Below are 23,333 nucleotides of genomic sequence, written 5' to 3' on the forward strand. Positions count from 1 at the left end.
TGGAATATGTAGGAACACTTTATTTTCTGTGTAATATTTTACAAAACAAAAAAGAATGGTAAGAAATGCCTGTGATAAAAAGCATATGAGTTATAGGATTCGGGAAATAGCTCACAGTGGGATGTCATTCACCAACCCCAAGTTTATTACCAGCACTTCATATCATAGACACCCAGGCCCTGCCAAGGTGGGCCTGGTGAGAAAGAACTAAATATATCCCTGATACAAACTTTCTCCCCCAACTCACAACTAATGATACCCACAGTTTTAGACAAATGTTAATAATATTTTGATATCCCACAGAGAAGCAAATTTGGACTTTTATGTTCTAAGTCTTATCTGGACTTCAATTAACATCTAGATGCAACCACAAATTACTTACCTCTTTGTTGAGATATCTTCATTGTTTTTATCAAAAGAAGTTTCTAGTAGGTCTAGGCATAGTTCCTCTTTAGACAGCAAAGGAATATTTTTAATTTTTTGCTCTTGAATATCTCTTTTCATTAAATTTGTATCTCTTTTAGGAAAGGAAAAGCAAGTCTCAATTTTCCAAAGCTTTGCCTGAATAAAACCAGACATACTTTTTTAATAATATTTTTTATCTTGAAAAACTTATATAAGTTTCTACCACGTGTTAATCTGAATAAAAATCATTGGAAAACACAGACACACACATGAGTAAGACATGGTTCTTATCCACAAATTTCTGACAGTCCACAGAAGATACAATATAAATAAATGCAATTTTAAATGTTATATAACATAAAAATTCAACAACAAAAATTGAAGAGATAATGAACTTAAAATAGTCATTCTTATTTTTTTAAAAATCTAAATAATGAGATATATTCACTAAAAAAGAAGCACAATTTTGCTGAAGAACTGTCAGAACTCCTTTTTTGTATCACGATTTTTGCGCTTTATTTCCTTGAAAAATCTCAAATCACGTTTGATCACTGAGTATATTTTTCCCATAAAATATATATGCTGTGTGATATTTTCACAGATATTGACTACAATAGTAAATATGCAGCAAATACTTTCCATTGACAATCTATTTTATAGTTTAGATGATAAATAAATTTCTTCATCTTAAATCAGCCTACATTGCATACATGGGAATGCACCAAAGAAGATGTCTCATAAGAGACATAAGGGTAACATAAGGCTGTCCCAGAATACCTAACTGAATCTTCTCAGAAAGATCTGCTAAGGAAAATGCCAACAGGTTTAGAAACATAGCTTCATAAAAGGAACTGAAGCAAATAAAAGTCAATTTCAGTATTCATAGACAAAAGAGAAAGGTGTGCTCATAAATAAAAGAGAGCTCTTCTACTGAAATTTTTTGAAAATTAAATGTTTATAAGTGTAGTAAAACTAAAATGGATCCCATAGAAAATATTTTCATTTGATTTGTATTTAAGCCTATGGTACTAAATGAAAATGTTTTGGTCTTCTTTTCCTTATGGCTTATGACTAACTCAAAGTTTAAAGACTGGGTGAATAGGATCACCTAAATTATGTACAATATAGTAAACTGATGAAGTAGAAGTATCAGAACACAGACTGCCAAAATAGCGCAAATAGTGTTTAAAGAGGTGCATAAGGTATGTTGTTTTCTGTATGATTATTATCTGAAAGCTTCTAGGAATATATCTGTTTCCTCAGGTATATCATTAACAAACACACATCTCCATTCCAGAAATACGAACATAACATCACACTTAAAATCTAACTTAACACATCGACATCAATGTGTACCATCAGTGGCTCATGCTTAAATGTGGCTTAATTTAAAGTGAAGCATCATCACTGTCGTTGATATGTTAAAAACAAAACAGAGAATAACTAAGTTATAAAAAATGATTGAAAGTTATTTGGCAAAAAATAAAACTTCTTTCATCAAATACATAGAATCAGATTGCATTAAATGTTAGCTGCTTTCATCAGACAGCATGTGATTGGAAAATTGAGTCAATGTAGAAAATTAAAATGCATTACTGTTATCCCTATTCCATATCCGTGATACTGGAATTATTTTGATGCAAAGATAAATGCAATATTTAAATTCAGGGTAAAAGTTCCTGCATTATACAAATCAAATTTGACATAAATTGTACTGATTCTAGTTATGTATACTAACTAGATCTCCTTTTTAGAAAAAATTACACACATTTTTAAGTGATTAAAAAAGATTCTGTTGCCAGTTTGTAAGTTTGAAATGTGCGGTTTGGGACAAGTTATGTAAACTCCTTTTTGTCTCAACTTCTTCATCCTGCCTTCTGCATCAGGCTCTTACCCTTCTTATCTTTGTATTTGCATCTGCTTCCCACATCCTTCTTACACACCAAAAGAAAGGCATTCACTGTTGCTGTTTCCCTTCCATCATGCTCCATCCGTTTTCTGGTTCCCCTTGGAACTTGCAGTACCCATATTTTAGGCAGCTGGATAAATGTGAGTGATATAAAAAAAATTCAAGTAGAAGGGAGTAGAAAACCCAGCCGTGCCCAGTTTTGTCTGACTTGACTTTCTAAAACTATCTCAGTACTAGTGGCTCTTTCTCTGTCTCAGAAGGAAAAAAATTCATACTATTTTCTTTCAGATTTTTCAGGGCTGGACTCTCCAAAAGACAAAAGACTTCATAAAATGACTGAGGAAAATATCAAAGCTAAAAAATAATCAGTCTAAAAATAAGTTTTATTAGCACATAGTTTTATTAGCACATAGTTCTACTGAAAATAAAATTTAGCCACAAATTGTGTTTGATGGCATGATTTCCATGCCTAAGATGGCCCTATAAATCTTTGACCCTATACGAAGAACACCTATGTTCCAGACATCATTATTCTAATAAACTTTGTTTCCATACCTGTCATACTAGCTTCTGCCTCATCTCACACCAGAGCACCTTTCGAATAACCATAGAACAATAGAACAATGTTGACATTGCATTAACTTCTCTAGCTGCCAGAAGTTTTCCAACTTTTTCTGTGTGACAAACATCAATCTTGCAACCATTCTGCCTCAATCACCACACATCTGCCTGTGTGTGAGTGCACTCTCAGATGGTTTACCTAGGAAATACCTGACACTCACTTACTTTACAGAACAGATGGGACCGTTCATCTTTTGGGTGTCCACTGAGATTCCTGATTCCCAGCAAAACATAGGTCTCCATTCCGAAATTAAATTCTGATTTACCATCACCTTCAACATCCTAATGATTCTTCCCACATGATGAAATTAACTTCACAGAACAGTAATTACTTTTTACTACATCACTTGATCACCTGACATCTCATTACTCATCGTTTTGCTTGAGCAGGCACCGGTAACATCTCCATTCATCCCTATTGTGTGCTAGTGTAGTCCAATGGCATCTGCTTGTTCTAGGAAAACAAAGATCCTCAAACTGATCATTCAGGGTCTTTACAAAGAATGTCTGAACCATCTCGTAGTGGGAGGCCACTCAATATTTTGATGTCCCGTGGAATCAGTCAGTAACAACTCTAGTCCAGTGGTCATCTCCATATCTCATTACATGTCCAGCCCATCTGATTTTCGAATCCTTGTCAAATGAGACAGCGTCCCTGATTCTTGACTGTCGACGGAGGTCGGAACTCCAAATTTTTTTTCTCATTTTAGTGAAGCATGATACTCCAAACATAGCTCTTTCAGTTCCTCTTGGGGAGAACCAAATAGTGTTCTCATCCTGTTTTCGTGGGGCCCAGGTCTCTGAGGCATATGTTAATGCAGAAAGAACAGTGGAATCAAAGAGATGTGTCTGGAGCTGGAGGTTCTTCATCCTCTTAGCTATTCCTTCAATGTTATTGAAGGCATTCCAAGCCAATCTCTTCCTCCTGTGCAACTCAGGTGCCAGGTCATTCTTCATGTTGACTTCTCAATCTAGGTACACATAACTGTTGCATTCGAAGATATTTGTTCCTTGAGAGCAAATGGAACGTCAGGAACGAGTCCATTTCTCATAAACATTACCTTCGTGAGATTCAGCTGTAGTCTGACCTTTCCACATTCACAGTTGAAGTCAGCCAGCATTTGTGCTGCTTGGCTAAAATTTGGTGTTATTAGAACGACATCATCAGCAAGCGGAGGTGGTATAGTTGCCAACCGTATATCTTCACTATCATTCCTTCCCATTCCAGTAATCGCATGATGTTCTCGAAGGTAGCACTAAAGAGTTTTGGTGAAATGGTATCACCCTGCTAAACCCCTCTCTTGACATGGATGATCACTTCCTTGTAGAATGGTGAGATCCTGGTAATGAATTCGTAATATAGCTCACGGATCCTGATGTATTGAGTTTGAATGCCCTGATTGGCTAGGGCTTTGATGACTGCTTCTGTCTCAAAGGAATCAAAGGCCTTCTTTAAATCAATGAACATTAGACAGACCGGCATCTTGAATTCCCGAGAAACCTCAATGAGCTTGGTTATCATGTGGATATGGTTCTAAAGACCACACCTTCTACAAGATCATTGTTGGTGATTTTAATACCAAGATAGGACCGAGAATAACTTCACATCAGGACCCATGGCCTAGAATGGAATGAATAGGGTAAGAGACTGAGTTCATCATGTCAACCAAGAATATCCATGGTAACTCACATTTCCAGAAGGCTGAATCTAAACATTGGACTTGGGAGTCTCTTGGTGAACAGTTCTATGTAGAACTTCTTAAACTCTCCTTCATTTTAATTGGATGTTGGTGTGTAGACAACAAAGATAGAAACTGTCGGCAGTAAGCCACATCTATTCAAGTGTAATTGTCCTATTCGGGTTGTTAGGTATTCTAATGAATCAATGCTCATGACCAAGTTCGTGTTGACAAGGACACCAACACCTCCGATGCCTCTTTTGTTGCATATTCCAAGGAATAGTTCTTCTCCAGTGTCGAAAATGGCATGATGTGATTGATGCCTTCTTGTGCCGGTCAGACCAATGAGGTGGTACTTGATCTTTTGCGCTTGTAACAGCAGGTTCTCCATGGATGCATCTGATGCCAGCATATGCGCATTGAAAGTTCAGACAGTCATTTTTGTCTTTCTTCATTTTGGCAGCCTATTTTTTCCTTGAGATTTTATCAGCCTCTCCTTTCTCATCCTTTTTAACGCTGTCATATCGGTGGCTCTTTCAGGGTTAGGGGGATGAGACCCATTGTATTTACTGGTTTTGGCATATCGAATATGCCATGGGTAGCTTCCCAGGCTCTGCCATGCAGGCGGGACACCCTTGGCTGGCTGCCAGGCTCTCCAAGAGGGATAGAGGCTTTTAGGGCGGTCTCTAATCGCCCTTGTAGGTGTTCCCATGGCTTAAACCATATTTGAACCCTATCAAGTATTGTGCGGCAATCCTGGAAGATGGGTATTAAGTGTCTTATCATGTGTTGCATGGCTACTTTGCAGCCGCATAGTCCGGAAAGCATCCTGGAGTGTGGCAGTGGCTGTAGTGGAGGTAGTGAAGTTTTACTTCATAAAACATAAAAAATCTTGGCTTGGTTTCTTGGTAAGAGATTAGTTGAGCATGTCAACTACCATATAGTGAATGTGATTTTAGCAAAAACTTACATACTATTTTCAACAGTAATAGTTGACATAGATCAAACTAATGTGTGTTCCTCCCTGAAGAACAAACAGAAAAGAAATAGAATTCTCATAAAAAATAAAAAAAACTGAAATGTGAATATTTTCTTTCTTCATTACCTTATTTCCTTTTTCCTCAACCATTAATCAGAACTTATTTTCCTGGGAGGAAAGAGTTAAAAGTATGAACACTGAAATGAGGCAAGGTGAGTTCAAAGCCAAACCATCATTTATTAGCTTTCATGTGCTTAGAAAATATATTTAAATTCTGAATCTATTTCTCATCTTCAAAACAGAATAACAGAGAACCTCTCTTTCATGGGATAAAAAAATTATACAGATTTCATGAGACAATTCATGCAAAGATCTTAAAGTAGAACTCTCACACAGAAATAAAACTTAGCACACGTTATCTATTATTATTTTGGCAGAGTAGTAAACCAGATGATGAACAAAAAGATGAAAAAGTAATACTTTATCCTTAAATTTTCTATATTTTGTCATTGAATGTTGGTCATTGGCAGTCTCCTGCCCCTGCGCCTGGCTGTCCTCGCCAGGGCCCCTTGGAGAGGGGCAGGTTGAGTTTCCCTCCCCGCCCCAAGCAGAACTCCAGCAGCCGAAGACCTTCAGAACCAGCCACAATCATGCTGAGACCACTCTCCACATGCATGAAGGTACCGGCAGAGGAACAAAGGCATGCGGATCCCGGGGCTGACATCTCCAAGCCTGCTTGGATGGGGGCTTTGCATCCTCCACCCAGATCCTCCATCCTCCTGTAGGCAGGGGTCACACCCACCAACTGATTCCCAGCGCTGTGTAATCCCATCAACGGCCAAGACCCAGAGACTATAAAACCCAGGTCCCGGAAGCATTCGTGGCCACGCAATATTTTATTATTTCATTCTTATTTTGGACAACCTGGCAGGCTACCGAATGCAACCTGCCCACACGGCAGAGTCTGGGAAACTCCCTATGGTGTACCCAATATGCCAAATATCAGTAACAATGATGGGTCTCATTCTCCTAACCCTGAAAGGGCCCTGAATGTGGCACTTTTTAGAGTCTCAGGGCTGGGACGTAGGAGACGTTACTGTTACTGGTGCCTGCTTGAGGCAATCAACAAACAACAGGATGATTTTGATCATGATTGTGATATTAGTCATTACCACCTGTTTAGTAACATCATGGATTGAATTTTTTCTAATTTTTTTAATGAAACAAATTCACTTGTCTTAAAAGAGGAATTTTTCTCAGAAATCTGTAAGATCTTGAGCACCATTATCTTTCCATCTCTCCAATGTCCTTGTTTAATAGAACTGCCAGGTTAACGGTAAACAGGACAAGAAGTGCCTAGAGCAACAGCTTCAGAAATGGAAGTCAGTTCTTGCATGACTAATTAACATTAAGAGCTGATGAAATTCTAATGGATCAGTACAAACTTATACTAAATTTCAAGTAAATACTAGAACAATGAAGAAGCAATATTGGTACCTGACCAAAGATGTAGATAGGAGCACTGCAGACATCAGTCACACAGATGTTGCAGTCTGCAGAGGAGGAGATGACCAGCAAGCGGCCCCCGGGCTCACACATTTCTAGAGAAAGGATCTGGTCTTTATGAGGCTGAAGTGATCTTATCAGTGTTGGAGCCTGTGTCATTTTGCCCTCGCTGGGATTAAGGCAGTATTCCTGAGTGAAAAGAAATACTGGAATTCTAAAAACTGTGAATATTAAACTACTACAGATGAAACTATTACAGTGACGTAACACTTTTTAAAGCTTGAGAGGGGAATGTAAAAGGTGACTTTTGGGAACAATAGTCAGTGACCCAGGTGCCAAAGAATAATTTATGCATGATAACAGAGGTTATAAAACTGCTATTAAAATTCTAAAGGTTTCTAATTTGACAAAATTAGGTTAAAAAAAGGATGGAGAGAAAAATGAACAAAGTCAATTATTTTACAGATGTTGCCTTTTGATGCATAGCCACATATGATAAACTGTAATATTATTGGGCAGATAATCAATGGCACAAATTCCCAAACTAACTCAATAAATATACAGTGAACAAAGCATCAGTCCTCTATTTAAGTGATGTTTGCTGATGCTAAAGGCATAGTATAGGGGTTAAATTGCTTGCCTTGAACGCTGGTGACAAGTACTACCAAGAGTGATCATTAAGCGCAGAGCCAAGAATAAATCCTGAGCACTATTGGGTGTAGCCCAAACACTCTCCACCCCACCCCCAAAAAAAGTTCATTTAAAAAGTCAAATTGGGGGGGGTCTGGAGCAACAGTACAGTGAGTAGGGGGTTTGTCTTGCACGTTACGACCAGGGTTCGATTCCCAGCATCCCATATGGTCCCCCAGCACTGCCAGGAGTAATTCCTGAGTGCAGTGCCAGGAATAACCGATGTGCATTTCTGGGTGTGACCCAAAAAGAAAAAAAAAGTCAAATTTTGGATAAGATGTATCCTAATTATTCATGTTAAACAACATTTTACTAACAGTATTGCATTCACAAATTGGACAACTGACATAATTATATATTCACATAAGATTTTCAATATTGAAAATAATTTTCTCCATTTTGAAAAGAAAGCTCTGCTCAATATAAGGCAATGTTTTCTTTAAAAAAAATTAAACTTCCTTCCTTATCTAAGAAATAGACAAGACTGAATTCAGAAAACAATCATGATAGAAAGTAATCAAAATGATGTGAAATTTAAAAAAAAAATTTACTTCTATATTCCAGATCTTCAACCTTCCGTCAGGATCTCCTGTGGCAAGGTATTGGTTCAGCTTATCAATACACATAATAATAAACTCAGCTCCACTATGAGCCAAAAATTCAGCCAGAAGTTGCTTCTTAAATGTATCCCAGAATCGAACATACCCAGATCCTCCACATGATACCAGGTTCGCTCCTCCTAACATGTAAGAGAATGCACAATTAGAAAACTGTTGTGAAAAGTAAAAAAATAAATCTGTAGAAAGCATAAGCATAGTGGAGAGACAAGAGGTATCAACACACTTTCATTTCTATTAAATATGGAATGAATATAATCCAGTTATAATTTCTGTTTTCTCTTGAATATCAGAGGTAGGCAATGTAAAATATTGTGCTAAATTTAATTCCTTTTTAAAATTTATCATTTTATATCATTATTTTTAAGTGAAATATAATAAAATATATTTATATATAACAGATTTAAATTCGCTATACCAAATAATACAAAATATTACTTTAAATATATATTCTGAATACACTAAATTTATTAATAATATATGCAATTAATAATTCATGAAATTAAATTTTTTATGCACAGGATATATATGATTGCATATATTCATTTAGTCATAACAACAAAGCTATTGCGTTCTTTATATAATGGCATGCTTGTAGCTCTGTAGCACTGTCCTCCCATCCCATTGTTCATCGATTTGCTCGAGTGGGCACCAGTAACATCTCTATTGTGAGACTTGTTACTGTTTTTGGCATATCAAATACCTCACAGGTAGCTTGCCAGGCTTTGCCGTGGGGCGTGATACTCTCGGTAGCTTACCGGACCTTCTGAGAGGGGTGGAGGAATCGAACCAGGATCGGCCCCGGTTGGTCACATGCAAGACAAACACACTACCCGCTGTACGATATTTTTTTCTAAAATTATATTTTGATTTTCACAGTGAATTCATACAAACCCTTCTGGAACATGTTTTTGGTTCATAGCTCTACAAGTAATCTTTTCATTTTCCATTGAAAAGTCTGTTTCCTAGATCAACCTTTGAAAAGTACTTTACCTAGATTATTCTTCTGCATAACATTCCAATTATTTGATAGATCTGTGGATGGTTTCCAATTTGTTTCACAAATGTGCTGCATATTAACAATCATATCTGTTTAAAATAGAACTAATAGCATGTAGCTGCTTGAGAGAAAACAGTTTTGGGAATACTGATAACATTAGGAAGAATTATTGTTGAGGAAATTAGCAATTTCAGGATAATAGTTTATATTCTAAGTATAAGTGAATTCTGGAAAATATTTTTGAAATTTCTTTCGTAGTTTAATGCAAATACACACAATGTTTCAAAAAGGTGTAGATGTGTTCGTTTACTGATTTTTAATGATAAAAAATTATAGGAAAAAAATCATGAAAATTAAGTATGATCAACATAGAAAATAGAGTTATATATGTACTTTCTTCAAGTATCAATATAAACTTAAATTTTGAGATTACTTGATTTATAATATGATTCATTTTGTCTTATCTTTTAAAGCACAATACATTTTCTATTATTATTTCATAATGTCTATATTATTTTATAATACTTCATGTTTGTAGGCAGTACATATTTATATCGAATTTAATATATCTATATCTATCAAACACAGTACATTGTGCTAAGACATATATTATTTTCCTAAAGTTAAGAAATAATACTACAAATAAAAGTTTTATATGAAATCTTTAAAAATGCATTTTTCTTAAGAGAAAAAAATTATTTAGAAAAAATTATGGCTACTTCTACACCATGCTAATACAGGTATTGAAATTAAGCGTGGGGAGAGACCAAGCACATTGTCATATCCTCTACATTATTTTAAGTAACTGCTGTATAGCGAGCAGCACTACCAATGTGAGTACATAACTCAGCAGAAATTCAAGCGAGGACTCTGACTTCTAGAAAGATATCACAGATGGAAAAGATTTCCAAAGTGCTGATGGTGCTGTATTCCTCTTCTCCCTCCTACTCAGTTTCTCAGTTTCAGTTGTTTACCATATCAAACATATTGGCTTTTCTCACCCCAATTTTTTTAATATCTTTTTTTTAAACTAAATCACCATGAGATAGTTACAAGCTTTCATGTTTGAGTTTCAATCACACAATGATCAAACACCCATCCCTCCACCAGTGCACATTCCCCACCACTAATATCCCCGGAATGCACCCCCCTTTCCCATCCTCCCCCTGCCTCCATGGCAGAAAATATTCCCTATACTCTCTCTCTACTTTTGGGCATTATGGTTTGCAATACAGACACTGAAAGGTTACCATATGTGGTCCTTTATCTACTTTCAGCACACATCTCTCATCCCGACCAATTTCTCCATGATTTTCTTGGTGATTCCTTCTCTATCTCACTCCAATCTTGATATATGAAGCACTATATAAGTTTCTGGTGGTGCCTGTCTGGCTCTTGTTTCAGATTTGGTACACCTGAACCCAATCTTTTCTGCCATGGTCTGTGGGTTCCTGTCACTCAGACTATTAAGAAGTCAAACTCAGCAAGACCTAGACAAAAATAGATTGCACTTGATCTTATTGTTCCCTTCTCCAACATCGTACAATAGAATAGTTCTGCAACAGAAGAAGTCTATAGTTAAATATAAATACATGTTATTTATAGTTACCTGTCACTGCGGTATGTTTTCTTGCTTCAAGGAAGCAAAGCCTCATAACAGCATTATTACACTCACTGTCAATTTCAAAAGAGCATGTGCCCAGGGTGGCCTTCTTTGTCTTAGAGTGAGTGGAACAGCTATTAAGTAGTGTTTGAGGCTCTGTATCTATGAAAAAGAGACAATCAAATTCCTTAACAAAACAGCTGCTTTACAAAAAAATTCTATTAAAAAAAATTACATCACAACTCCAATTATTCCATCAAGTCTCATAATGGGTTTCCAGTCAACATCGCTGAGCCTGCTGCCTTTTAAAAAAAAATTATTGAATCACTGTGAGATAACCACAAAGCTTTCATGTTTGAGTTTTAGTCAAACAATGACCGAACACCCATCTCTCCACCAGTGCACATTTTCCACTACCAATGTCCCCAGTATCCACCCCATCCCGAACCTTCCCTTGACTCTATGACAGACAATTTCTCCCATAGTCTCTTTACTTTGGAACATTATGGTTTGCAATACAGATACTGAGAGACTATCACATTTGGTCCTTTTTCTACTTTTAGCACTCATCTCCCATCCCGAAAGATCCCTCCAACCATTATTGACTAGTGATCCCTTCTTTATTCCAGCTGCCTTCTCTCCCAACTCAGAGCCTGCTGCTTTTAACTTCCTTAATCCCAACTTGAATTATTGTTTGGTTTCACTTTTGTTTTGCAGATTCATTCATGCTTACTATGATTTCCCTTGATATGAGTTAATAGGAACTTTACTTATAGCGATTGGTTGCATCTTAAATATCCTTAGATATTCCATACAAATATGATATTAATGTGGCATTTTAGATCATTAATATCAATAATTTAATGAGCATAATTTGGAATGCCTTTTTAAATGTATTTAAATTATTATTTAATATAATATCTTATAAATTACGTTGGATAAAATATTCCTAATGGTACCTAATGATATCTTCTCTAACACACAGTAATAAAGGGGGAGTAGTCATCTCAAAATTATAAAGAGTCTAAGGGATGAAGTGATAATACAGTGGAGAGAACATATACCATACATGTGGCCAATATGGGTTTCATCCCTGGCACTTCCAAGCCCACCATGATTGATCCAGAGCACAGAGCCAGCAGTAGGCCCTGAGCACAGCCGTGTGTGACCCACAGACAAACAAACAACAGCAAACAAAGTCTATACACACTTATAAAAATCTATAAAGATGTTTTAGGATTTTCTTAGCAATAAATCTATAGCAATATCTCTATATGCAAAGAGTAATATCTCATATATTTTTCTAAAGCTTATTTCTTTATTAATATTTCTTTGCTAGCTCTATGTATATTTCATGGTAACCACAATGGATTATTTACATATAAAGCATGTCAAACCTGTTTACTTCAATCAAATAAGGTGTAAGTGTCTTCATCTGGTATTTGTACTTTTAGCATTACTGTCTTAGTTTTTCATAGACAAAAGACTAAATATGGTGAACAATCCTCTCCTACAGTCCAGCTCAACTTCTATTAGTCTATCCAAATAAGTTAATATAATGTTCCGGTGTCATTAAGAGTGGCATATCTATTATTTAAATAAATTAGTATAAAGAAGCTTGCCACAAGAGTGTGTGTGGGGTGAAGGGCACAGAGAAAGGGATATACCTGATAACATTTCATTATCTGTATTGCAAACCATAAGACCCAGAAGGAGAGAGAGAGAGAGAGAGAGAGAGAGAGAGAGAGAGAGAGAGAGGTGCCTGCCATTGTGACAGGCCACTGTGGGATGGGGGTTGGAGTAAGAGAAGGCAGGAAGGAAACTGGGACCGTTGGTGGTGGAAAAAGTACACTGGTGAAGGGACAGATATTTGAACATTATCTGATTGAAAGCCAATCATAAACAACTTTGTAAATGTGTATATTACTCTGAAAAATAAAAACAAAAACCAATAAATAAATAAAGTTTAAAAAGAGCAAAAGGAAATTGTAATGTATTTTGCTTAAGTATAAAATATTCATGTGCTATTTAAAGTCCTATGAAATATATGTCTAGATTTTCTCCTCAAATCACTTTAAGGCAAGACATAATTTAAGATTTCCAAGTGCAATAAATATTATATTAGCTGTAGATTGAGTTTAAGCAGTAAAATAAGTGAACATGAGTTACCATTTTTCTACTAAGAGGTACTCAAGTTTCACACGAAGGTATTTTGGCAGAGTTTATTGGTAGAAATTAAACTAGTTAAAGATGAGAATTTTACTCCCTGCTGTCAGTAATTCAGAAATGCTGATGCAGTATAAAAGAAGAAATGAAAAGGCATGCCATGCAGAATTTGTTAAGCAAGTAAATCTCAAGTTTCTTTAGAATAGACAGTGCTTTCACTAATCTTTTGTTCTTACAACCAATCACCTATAATTTAGAAACAAGCTTTATTTCTCACATGCATTAAATATTAAAATAACAAGCCCTACTGTGGTTTGACTCAAAGACAGAATTTAAGTTTCACATTTGCGCTTACCCAATTTTGATTTTAGCAGTCTCTGGTAATTAGGATGAAGGACATAGTGAGCGTTTTCTGTGCTATTGTTCCATAGAATAATTTCTCCATCATAACTCCCTGTATGAATAAGGATAGAGTATATATTCCCAGGAAATTAGAAATATAACTAATATCAATGCAAATAGGTTATCTTAACACTTTATATGAAATTAGCCTTTATTAGAAACTATAATTTTTGGTATACAGATAAACAACAATACTTTTATTCTTATTCATTGATATTTAGAATTTATAGTTCTCACAATAAACCAGCGTATTAAATATGATGGATATTATTTTATATTTTTAGGTTATGTGAGTTACTAACAAGGACTTTGCTATTAAAAAACTTGAGTTTGATTCATGGGACTGCCACCTACTAGCTATATAATTTGTTCAAGATATTTAACTCCACTTGATGCCACAATTCCTCATCTATAAAACTGGGTTAATAATTGTATTTCTCTCATAATGTGACAAATGCAAATTACTTATAATAATATTATAAGAACTAAGAGCATAAGTACTAACATTATAAGCAGTGTTATCATTATCATACTTCTCTTTATTGAATAAAGACAAGCAAATTAAAACTATTTCTCCTCTGTTAAATCTCTCCCTGTGTGTGAGTGTGTGGGTTTGTACATGGGTATTCTTTTTATTTCCTCTCTGGTGTATGTTTTATTAAATGTTCCTTCCCACACTTATAAATACTCTCTACAGAAATTTTCTCTTATAATTCTTCACAAGCACATAAAGAGAGTGAGGCTCTGAAACCCAGGCACAAAAATTTGTAAGTCTACAACTATACCTCATGGTGTTTCACTAATAAAAATTAAAAAAAAAATAGTGAGGATAAGTCTTCCAAGCATATCTTGGAAAGAAGAGTGTATGTCCAGTTTATTCATGGCACTGTGGCACTGTAGCACTGTCCTCCCATTGTTCATCGATTTGCTCGAGTGGGCACCAGTAACATCTCCATTGTGAGACTTGTTATTACTGTTTTTGGCATATCGAATACACCACAGGGAGTTTGCCCGGCTCTGCTGTAGGGGCAGGATACTCTCGGTAGCTTGCCAGGCTCTCTGAGAGGGATGGAGGAATCGAAACCGGGTCAGCCATGTGCAAGGCAAACACATTACCTGCAGTCTATGGCTCCAGCCCAAATCAGGGCAGCACTATGCAAAGTAGAATGTCACTTAAAGAACCCGAGAGAATAGCTGAATTTGAATAAGATATAGAAGTTGTTTCCTTTTTAGAATTTGGGAAGAGATGTAAAAATACTAAATTCTGTTTAGTCTAAAAAGAACAAGTTGTACACTTACAAAGAAAGTAGATTAATAAAGAATATTTCAGTTATTCTTATTGGTAGTATTTATCAACTATCATGATTTAAAGTGCTTTATTTGCAACTACTTGACAAAATATTTTCACACAGATGTGATGGAATGAAAATGAATGAAGAGATTAAGTCTTCAGCAATTGCTATAATATTTTAAGACACCTTCCAACAACCAGAGTCTCAGTCTTATAGTTTCCTTAGTTGTATCACATCTCAGTATATGATAGCACCTGCAGGGGTGAGCTCTTAGCAGTTGTAAAGCAAGGTTCCCTACATATCGTGGAAATGGAAAGATTACCGGGTATACCCTGAGAGCAGTAGATTGCTAAGTCTAGATAGATCAGTAAACCAAATACTGTAACACTATGTATATATAAATATACATACATAAATAATGCTTCTGATTTTTCATTTCTCTTATTTGATGACTTTTCAGGGGTCAATACAAATGTTAGACTGTAAAACCATAAGGTTCACAATTATATGGTGCGATTTGTTTTTGTATTTTATTTTTTTGGCTAGAAGTAATACAACATTTTCTGATTATTTTTGATCAGTGTATCTCAAAACATGCCTATCAACCTTTTGAAAATTTATTTTTAGAGATATTTCAAGAAGCCAGTCTCTCCAATCAATATTGCACTGTAGCACTGTCCTCCCATTGCTCATCAATTTGCTAGAGTGGGCGCCAGCAATGTCTGCATTGTGAGATATTGTTACTGTTTTTGGCATATTGAATACACCATGCAGAGCTTGCCAGGCTCTGCTGTGTGGGCGCGATACTCTCGGTATCTTGCCGGGCTCTCCAAGAGGGACGGAGGAATCAAACCCAGGTCGGCCGCATCCAAGGCAAAGGCCCTACCTGCTGTAATATCACTCCAGCCAAGTCAATGTTACTTTAGCTTAATTATGTCAAGAGTTAGTGTATTTACCATTATGAAACACCTGTAGGTGATCATAGAATGATCTTACTCATTTGCAAGATATAAAGAAACACAGTAGGAGAAAAATAACCAAAGACATAGAAACAAAGGACAAGAGGAATCCTTCTTAGGAGAAGATATGTGAAAATTAGGGGAGGGAGGTTAGGTCAGAGAAGGAACCACTATGACAATGATAGTGAGAAGTGATGACTCTGAACAATAATTAGGTGTTAAAAGGAGGTAAAATGACATGCACCATACCCTTTCAGTAACAGGGTTGCAAACCACAGTGCCTAAAAGATAAAGAGAAAAACGAAGTGTCTGCCACAGAGGTAGGCTGGTGAGTGAAGGGGGCATTGGTAGAGGCAAGTTAACAATGGTGAAGAGATTATTGTTTAAAAATTGTATGACTGAAACTCAACCATGAGTAACTCTATATCGCATGGTGGTTCAACAAATTTAAAGAAAAACTAAAGAAGTAATACAAACTTCCATTAAAAAGTGATTTTTTTTAAAGAAAGGAAAACTGTAATCACTTATAGTAAAGAAAAGGTTCAGTCAACCTGTAGCAAGAGTTTGAGGAGGTAAAAATGCAGCACATAAGATGTCATCGTGGTGTTGTATTCCTCCTTTCCATTCTTCAGGTTGTGTGAAAAGTTGATTGTAGTTCTGAGGTCGAAACACAGTAATAACCCTAGTAAAAAGAATATAAAATCTAGCACTTATTCTAAAACTAACAAAGACATTGAATAGTTATCTTCTATTTAAATGGTATGGTTTGAGATATCTAAAACTGTATACTCTCCTAAATTTTTTCCCCAATTGTTCCTCCACTTTGAACATTCTTTTGTATTTTTTCACTGAATTATCTCATAAATTGTGAAAATGTGGTATTTATTTGAAGGTTAATTATTCTTTCACAGTTATTACCACCAAACATGTGTGTACTTATCAGATTAATTATCCATCACCAATACACTAAAGCAACTGGGCACCACTGAGCCAATAAAAGTTGTATGACAACAATAAAAAGAGATCTGTTAACAATTTTTAAAATTTTAAATTATAAGTTTATTTTCTGTAGAGCTTCCATAACATCTAGGATATTAACACTTCCTAAAGCAGTTCCCAGACTTACTTGACCATATTTCTTCCTCACTAGGCATTTTGGATAACTATTATTTGTGGAATGCTGAAAAATACTGCTTCAAAGAAATTGAACATAAAACAACTGTATTTTGAAAATAAAAATTTAAAAATAAGATATTTGTGTCTTGGAGAACTGCTGGTCAATTTGAGGACAGGCCAGAATGAACAGAACATGAAATGCCTGTGTCTTTGAGAAAGAAAGGAACATAAAACTTAAATTTGGAGGATTCAAATTTGGGTACAGTGAACTTCCATTTGATTTAAGTTCTGGCTCAAATATGAATGTGCATTCAAAAGTCACACATATATCAAAGGAACATTTAGAACACTAAGATTGATAGTTTTTCCCTATTTTCTCTTCACTTTCATGCTTCTATGTTCTTAATTGTGAGGACCTTTTAACTGTCCTCTAGGTTAACTCCTCAACTTCTGACAGATGTTACTTTCTTTTCTTTAAAACCTCTATTCTTAAATACAGTCTTCTTTTTCTTTTTTTTTCATTATTCTGTATCTCTCATTTGTTTTCTCTCTCCATTTTAAAAATATAACCATTTTCTGTTGTATGCTTCTATTTCTTTTGCTCAATTTTTTTTTTTTTTGCTTTTTGGGTAACACCCAGCAATGCACAGGGGTTACTCCTGGCTCTGCACTCAGGAGTTACTCCTGGCGGTGCTCAGGGGACCATATGAGATGCCGGGAATCGAACCCGGGTCGGCCGCGTGCAAGGCAAACGCCCTACCCACTGTGCTATCTCTCCAGCCCCTCTTCTGCTCAATTTTTAAAACCTTGTTCAAGGACTCTACAGAACCAAATAAATTTCAGTCAAATTAGATGGGTCTAAATTTAGCAATTTCCTAAAGTTTTCCATTGTGGAGCAGTTTCAGCTTGTAATAAGCCATTTAATATAATGTTTTCATGCATGATATTCTATTCCATATATGTATTTGCATGTATTTGTTCTCACACAGAAATAGCACATATAAACACTCTCATTCTTTGAGACCTATTTTATTCAGGTAGGCTTCCTTAACAAGTGAAGTTAAAAGAAATATTTCCCTCTCTGACTTCTTCTAATATTCACATTTTTAATGTAAGAATACTGTTATTTATTCAGTCATTGATTAAACTGAATAAAGTGGACATGAACTCCACATAACGTTTTATTCATTTTTATTCTTTTATTGAATATCTGTGAGATAGACAAAGTTGTTTATGATTGGATTTCTGTCATGATCTAACATCCATCCCTACATCAGTGTACATTTCCCATCAATCACTAGTGTTCCCTGGTTCCCCCCCCCACACACACACACCATCCTCTAATACTCCACACCCTACCCCCAATCTGTCTCTATGATGAGCACTTTCTTTCTCTCTCTCTCTCTCTCTCTCTCTCTCTCTCTTCTTTTCTTTTTGCACATTATGGCTTGTAATATAGGTACTAAGAGGTCACTATGTTTGTTCAGGGTGTTCAGTATTTTTATCGTAAGGTAGGACTGGAGTAGCTTTTTAACTGGTGCTAGGTGTGGGGTGAGGATGTGAACTGCCAAGGCTTCCAGAAGTATAGGGAGGTTGGGGGAGGTAGCTCATCCTGACCTCCTAGAAAGCCTAGAGATTTCAATCACAAAACCACATATCAAATTTTTAACAGGTTGTTACCTCAGTGAGATCCATCCTGAGAGGGTGGAGTCTGGCTGGGGGCATGGCAGTAATTTTGGATTGTGGGAACAAGTGGCTGCCAGGGGTTCTGCTTGGGTGGGCACCAGACTCACCTGCCTCCCCCACCTCTGATTTACACTGGTCTGTGCAGCCTTGTGGGATTTCATTATTAACTGTGGGTTTTGATCTCTTTCTAGATGTATTTATGGGTCTCTGTAGCTAGGCTGATAAATGAGCTTGTACTACTGAGCCTGATTTGTGGATGTGGCTGTCATATACCTAACTTTTGACAATTTAATTTCTTGGGAAATTTGGTCCCAAGTTGTTGGGATCTGGACAGAGACACAGCAGAAATTTGGGGGGTATCAGGAGGCCTGAAGTCACCATCAGGCTTCTGATGCATTCACCCCACAAGTACAGATAACCTCCTGGTGGCACTGTACCTCCAATATTCACATTTTGCTTAAATAAATATATGTATGGTATCTATGCCACTGATACCTTGACTTACCCTGTAATTTCATAACAAGTATTGTGTCATACTTTTATTATGTTGGATATATATTTATCAAGTCAGTGATTTAAGAAAATATTTTTGTTAGTGTCTAAAGATTCTCCTTTGACCATGTTATCACTACCTTACATTAATTTTCTTTATTCCAAGTGTCATTATATGATTTGGTGCTCCATATTACTTTGTTTTCTGCCTCTCCAATAGTAAACAGGGTGTTAAAAGAACAAAGTTTTGATCTTTATATATCAGAAGAATCAAGAATAGTTCTTAGTACATAATAGTTTGGGCAGAGCCTGGCAAGCTCCCCGTGGCATACTCGATATGCCAAAACAAGTTACAATAACAGGTCTCATTCTCCTGACCCTGAAAGAGCCTCCAATCATTGGGAAAGATGAATAAGGAGAGCCTGCTAAAATCTCAGGGTTGGGACAAATGGAGATGTTAAAGGCACCCACTCAAGTAAATTGACAAACAGGATGACAGTGATACAGCGATATATAATAGTTATTTAATAAATGTTTCCTGGAAAATATTAACTATCCACTAAATATTAATATATTAATATTTATTAGCAACCAAAAATATAAATTAGGACTGGAGTGATAGCACAGCAGGTAGGGCGCTTGCCTTGCATGTGACCGACTTGGGCTCAATTCCCAACATCCTATATGGTTCCCCCAAGCACTGCCAGGAATAATTCCTGAGTGCATGAGCCAGGAGTAACCCCTGTGCAATGCTGGGTGTGACCCAAAAAGCAATATATATATATTTTATTATGAGTGCTTTTTTATTATGAGTGCTCATGCACTCATGATTTTTTTTATTATGAGTGTTCATGCACTCAGGAATTACATATATAAGTATATATATGTATATATATATATATAAGTTCATTGCAAATCTAAGATTGTGGTGAATATTAGACTATCTGTATATTGATTTTCTCTAAGAAAATCAATGGTTGGCCATTCGACCTTACAGAGACACATGTGGGGAAACCAGGGGACTCCATCTTTCTGCCCTGTACCTGCTGGACCAGCCGGCAGTCAAACAGGTTTGGAGGGAAGGTGAGGATCTTAAAGAGACAAAACAAGTGGCTGAGAGGACTGAGTTATCATGGAACAGCAGAGACAATCTTTATTTCAAGCATTCTTTTGTAGATTTCTTGGCAAGTAAAATCATTCACAGTTATTCATGATTATCGCAAAAAGCATATGTCTCTGATCATAGCAAAAATAGAAACCATAGGATAATCGGGAACAATTAGTTTCTATAGATCATAACTAAAAATAAGAACAAAACACCCTGAAAAACAGTCTGATCATTCTTATATCCTCTAATGATTTGTAGAAGGTACAATTTCTGTAGAAGGTGTAATTTCCACATAATCTACTAAATCATAGTACATCTATTTCCTAACAACTTCTCTGCAGGCTAGGGATGGTGAACTATTAACTTTCTATCTGCTTGGTTTGGCGTTATAATAGCTACTCTATTCTCAATGTACAAGGGTGGCGGGACAGGGCGCCATGCCAAGTATTCTTGGCCTCTGCCTGAGGCATCTCCCAGGGCTATGTCCTGTTACAGACCCTGCATAAGGAGGAAGTGCCATTGAAGCCTGTAACTTCCCTTTCCCACACAGCCACACACAAGAAAGCCTTGCGACCCCATTCTTCTACCCTGCACTGTAAGACCCCCACCTCCAGGTCAGTTATTGATCCTAGCTTGTCTTTGTCCTCTAACAGTGCAGACCCTAGCATCTCTGCTCAAAGAATTGCCAAATACATTTCTTATATTGTGAAAAGGAATGTTGGGCATTCTGATTTAACAGAGTATACAGCCTTAAATCAAATCCTCACCACTAACATCCAAAAATCTCGAAATGCAATGGGAAATCTAAGGAACTCAGGTCACTCTCATTGTCCTCCCATTGTTCATCCATTTTGCTCTAGCAGGCCCAATAACATTGTGAGAACTGTTGTTACTATGTTTGGCATATCGAATATGTCACGGGTAGCTTCCCAGACTTTGCCATGTGGGCAAGATACTCTCAGTAGCTTGCCGGGCTCTCTGACTGGGGTGGAGGAATCGAACCTGGGTCGACCAGTTTGGCCTCGTGCAAGGCAAATGGCAGCCGTCCCGGGTTTGATTTCCAGCATCCTGTATGGTTCCCTGAGCACTGCCAGATGTGATTCTTGAGTGAAGAGCCAGGAGTAACCCCTGTGCATTGCCGGGCGTGACCCAAAAAGCAAAAAAAAAAAAAAAAGGACTCAGGTGCATTCACAGATAGACACAGCAAGTCATCAAACCCATCAAAATACTTGAACTTGGTCAGTGAAGACCTAAAGTCCACATCTACTGTACAAGCTACAGAAATCAAACCAGCATTTTACAGAAAAATCAAGAAATCGCTTGATGAGAAATTCAACCAATTCAAAAAAGAACTGTTTTAGAGGATGAGAGATTTCATACAAATGGAATTGAAGGAGCTAAAGAAGATATTAGCAAGTCTGAATAGAGGAACTTGGAAGAGAAAATGCAGGCCAGCATTGAAACAAAAGTCAAACTAGCAGAAAGAGACAAAGAATGGAAGAAAATGCAAGGTAATGCAATGAACAAAGACAAGATGAATAATCGCCCAATTATAGGAATACTGAAAGGAAGGTAAAAGGGAAAGTGGAAGAACGAGTGGTGGGAGAGATGATAGCTGAGACCTTCCCCACTCTCAGAGGGACGCAGCTGCACTAATTCAAAAGGTTGAAAGAATATCAAACGAAATACTTCAAGCAGAACAAGACACGGAGTAGTGAAAATGGAGAAAACCAAAGAAACAAACTTCTTGAATCCAGAAAAGAAAAAAATCTTTAAATATAAGGGAAATAACAAAATAAATCTGTTATAATTCTAAGCAGAATATGAAACAGGCAAGGAAAGAGTAAAATTACATAATCAAACTACTCATTGAAAGAGAATTTCAACCCAAAGTCCCACAAAGCTTTTATTTAGATTGGAAGGAGAGATAAAAACACTCTCAGAACAACAAGGACTGGTAACATTTGTGATAACAAAACCAGCCCTGAATGAACTGCTGAAAGTCTTCTATATAAACAAAAGCAATTGTAGAATCCAACACCTCCAAAGCAAAATGCAACATTGCTCTTTATATTAATTATATCCCTGAGCATCAACGGACTGAAGTCTCACATCAAAAGACATAGAGTGGTGGAATGGATTAGAAAATAAAAGTATATGTATTTTCTACTTACATGAAACACATCTCAAATTACAACAGAGACACAGACTCATGGCAGAAGGATGAAAAACAGTTACACAAGCCAGTAAGACAGGGGGTGAAGGTGAAGGAGTTGGAGTTGGTACATCTGTACTTACCAGACTAAATAACATTCAACACAAAGAAATTTGAGTTAAGGATGGACACAAATTATTGATTGGTAAATGGAAAATAGATCAAGAAGTAGCACTGCACTTTCCTCCTACTGTTCATCGATTTGCTCAAGTGGGCACCAGTAACATCTCCATTGTGAGACTTCTTGTTACTGTTTTTGGCATATCGAATAAATCACGGAGAGCTTGCCAGGCTTTGCTGTGAGGGTGGGATATTCTTGGTAGCTTGCCAGGCTCTCCAAGAGGGACAAAGGAATCGAACCCGGGTCTGCTGAGTGCAAGACAAATGCCCTACCCACTGTGCTATCACTCCAGCCAGATCAAGAAGTACTAACTTTAATTAACAGATTCAAACCAACTGTAGGAGCCTCAAAGTTTATAAAACTTTTGCTCACCAACCTAAAGAAACACATGCATGGAAACACAGTAGCAGTGAAGGACCTCAGAGTTCCATTGTCGCCACTTGATAGATCAAATAGACAGAATGCCAGTAAAACCACTGAGTATTAAGTGAGGAACTAGAAAAGTTTCAGTCTCTGAGAAAGAGATGAAAGAATCTATCCTGAACATTTTGGATATTTTGAATATTTTGAATCAAATAGTGTCTAAGAACATCACGTATCTAGGAATCAATTTAACAAAAGTAGTGGTAGATCTATACCCTAAACATTTCAAAACACCAATAGATGTAGAATACCAGGATATGGCACTAGCGAAATATACAGGGCCCTACAACCTCAAAAATCCAAGTACACATTCTTTAGTGCACAAGTAATATTCTCCGGGATAG

The 23,333-nt window shown here is 36.6% G+C and overlaps 1 protein-coding gene across 1 annotated transcript in view; it reads right to left on the minus strand.

The window, feature by feature from the left end:
- Positions 1-23,333, minus strand: part of WDR49 (WD repeat domain 49) — a 211,590-nt gene that overhangs the window by 72,114 nt on the left and 116,143 nt on the right. The window contains exons 10-15 of the mRNA XM_056110563.1: positions 16,380-16,510; positions 13,531-13,629; positions 11,016-11,171; positions 8,341-8,528; positions 7,091-7,288; positions 383-561 (exon numbers count right to left, since the gene is read on the minus strand). Of these exons, the coding sequence (XP_055966538.1) occupies positions 383-561; positions 7,091-7,288; positions 8,341-8,528; positions 11,016-11,171; positions 13,531-13,629; positions 16,380-16,510 (951 nt within the window). The remainder of the gene's footprint in view (positions 1-382; positions 562-7,090; positions 7,289-8,340; positions 8,529-11,015; positions 11,172-13,530; positions 13,630-16,379; positions 16,511-23,333) is intronic.

The sequence above is a fragment of the Sorex fumeus genome, unplaced genomic scaffold (genome assembly GCF_029834395.1).
Source record: "Sorex fumeus unplaced genomic scaffold, SorFum_2.1 ptg000010l, whole genome shotgun sequence".
Classification (NCBI taxonomy): Eukaryota; Metazoa; Chordata; class Mammalia; order Eulipotyphla; family Soricidae; genus Sorex; species Sorex fumeus.